Here is a 2,689-nt window from a genome sequence, read left to right as displayed (position 1 = left end):
TTGTCGGCCTATATTCAGTGTACGAGTGGTTATTTTGGCCTTATAGGCCTGTATGTCTTACGTATAAATTGGTATTACATGTTATACTCTACCTATTTCACGATAGCCTCTCCGGCTCAGCTATCTATGATAGAATGATACAAAAAGATACGTTATATTGGTACTCGGTTGAGTAAGGTACCGGATGCCCGTCGTGGCCCATCGATTTGGGTCGTGACAACCACAAAGTGATTAGAGGTAATCCTTAGGTTTACAAAGAGTTTTTGTAAATATTATTTTGGCTCAGTGATTTCGTGGAGTGTTGGAGAAAATCCTACTGAGTAGTATGTCGTGGTTTTTTCACCTTTTGAGTCGGGTGTTTTCCATATAAAAATACTTGTGTTCTTTACGTTCCACATTTATTATTTGTGCAATAGTAGTATAAGGAATACATAGAAGAACCAGGTCCTTATATAATCTGTGCACGCAAAAATCGGACACCACACAAATCACCCCTCCCCTCTTGTGTGGCATTGAAGTATAAAACATCAGAAAGTTACAAAAATAAATAAATAAATCAAACAACAATAATAAATTCAGTATTTTCCCATAAACGGGGTCTGGGGAGGGTAGTGTGTACATAGACCTTACCCCTACCATATAGAGATAGAGAGGTTATTTCCAATAGACCCTCAACTCAAGGAACAATGGAGATAAAGCAACAAGTAACAAACAATAGTAACAATAATGCATTATGGTAACATGCTCGAATGACACAACATGTAATAATAAAGAACCATGAATAAGATAATAAAAAAATAGTCCGAGTACTACTGATAAGCCTAGGAGGAACACACTACTATCTGGTAACCTGCAACCCTAATCCTCGACGTCGTGGGTTATATCCTCGGTGAGCTGGAGCAATGACATGTCCTGACTAACTACCTTTCCCCAATACTTCTTAGGCCTACCCCTTCCCTTCCTCAGACCCGCCATGGACAATCTCTCACACCTCCTGATCGAAGCATCTATGTCTCTCCTCTTCACATGCCTGAACCATCTCAGTCTCGATTCCCGCAACTTGTCCTCCACAGATGCCACTCCTACCTTGTCCCTAATAACTTCATTCCTAATCATGTCCTTCCTATTATGTCCACACATCCATCTCAACATCCTCATTTCCGCTACTTTCATCTTCTGGACATGAAACTTCTTGACGGTCCAGCACTCAACTCCTTACAACATAGTCGGTCTAATCACCACTCCGTAGAACTTTCCCTTAAGTACATATGGCACATTCTTATCACACAAAACCCCTGAAGCTAGTCTCCATCTCATCCACCCCACTCCAATACGATAAGTAACATCCTCGTCAATCTCCTTGTTGCCTTGTATAATAGACCCAAGATACTTGAAACTATCTCTTTTTGGGGACGACTTGAGTACCAATCTTCACTTCCACTCCTTCTTCATGTATCCCATCATTGAACTTGCACTCCAAGTACTCAGTTTTTGACCTACACAACTTGAAACCCTTAGACTCCAACATTTGTCTCCAAACTTCCAACCTAGTGTTAACTCCGTCTCGCGTCTCGTCAATTAGAACTATGTCATCAGTGGATATCACACACCATGGAACCTCCTATTATATATGTCAAGTCAACACCTCTAACGCTAAGGCAAACAAAAACGGGTTAAGAGTCGATCCCTGATGCAACCTCATCTCAACTGGAAAATGATCCGAGACTCTTGCAGTCCTCACCTGAGTCTTCCCTCCCTCGTACATGTCCTTAATCACCTTAATGTATACCACTGGGACACCTTTAGCCTCAATAAATCTCCATAGGACCTCTCTCGTGACTTTATCGTAGGCCTTTTCTAGGTCTATGAATACCATATGCAAGTCTTTCTTCCTCTCCCTATACTGCTATACCAATCTCCCTATAAGGTGAATGGCTTTTGTAGTATACCATCCCTGCATAAATACGAACTGGTTCTCAAAAATAGTAACACAATGTCGTACCCTCCTCTCCACCACCCTTTCCCAAATTTTTATATTATGACTCAACAGTTTGATACCCTATAGTTGTTGCAGTGCTGGATATCACCTTTGTTTTTATACAACGGGATCATCAAACTCCACTACCAATCTTAGGGCATTTTCTTCGACCTGTAAATAACATTAAACAAACCAGTATTCCACTACAAACCTGCCCGATCCACTTCCTTCTAAAATTCCACTAGGATCTCATCAGGCCTAGTTGCCTTACCCCTACTCATCTTCCGCATTGCCTCATCAACCTTCTTGTTCCTAATACGTATACAAAACCCAAAATCCCTCTAACTCTCTGAGTTTTCCAACTCACCTAGCATGATGTTCCTGTCCTATTCCTCATTTAAGAGTGTATGTAAGTACTTCTTTCATGTACACCTGATACACGCCTCTTCCACTAGAACCTTACCATCTTCATCTTTGATACACCGTACTTGGTCCAGGTCCCGAGCCTTCTTCTCCCTAATCTTGGCTAACTTGTACAACTTTTTGTCGCCTCTTTTGCCCCCAATATCCTTAGATAATTGCTCAAAATTTGTAGTCTTAGCCGACGTAACTGCTAATTTTGCTTATTCCTTGCCTTCTTATAACACTCCCTATATGCCCTCTCCTCCTCCTCATATGTGCTCCCCATTAGCTTCAGATATGCCGCTTTTT

The 2,689-nt window shown here is 41.3% G+C and overlaps 1 protein-coding gene across 1 annotated transcript; it reads right to left on the bottom strand.

Moving 5' to 3' along the window:
* Nucleotides 1–1,396: 1,396 nt before the first annotated feature.
* On the bottom strand, nucleotides 1,397–1,876 carry LOC138868571 (uncharacterized). Its single transcript, XM_070146129.1, has 2 exons — nucleotides 1,742–1,876; nucleotides 1,397–1,621 (listed from the first exon to the last, which is right to left on the bottom strand). Exons 1-2 carry the CDS (start codon nucleotides 1,874–1,876, stop codon nucleotides 1,397–1,399), a joined length of 360 nt encoding a protein of 119 aa, XP_070002230.1.
* Nucleotides 1,877–2,689: the final 813 nt, after the last annotated feature.

Source organism: Nicotiana sylvestris, chromosome 5, assembly GCF_000393655.2.
Source record: "Nicotiana sylvestris chromosome 5, ASM39365v2, whole genome shotgun sequence".
Classification (NCBI taxonomy): domain Eukaryota; kingdom Viridiplantae; phylum Streptophyta; class Magnoliopsida; order Solanales; family Solanaceae; genus Nicotiana; species Nicotiana sylvestris.
This window is presented reverse-complemented; position numbering and strand designations above follow the sequence as displayed.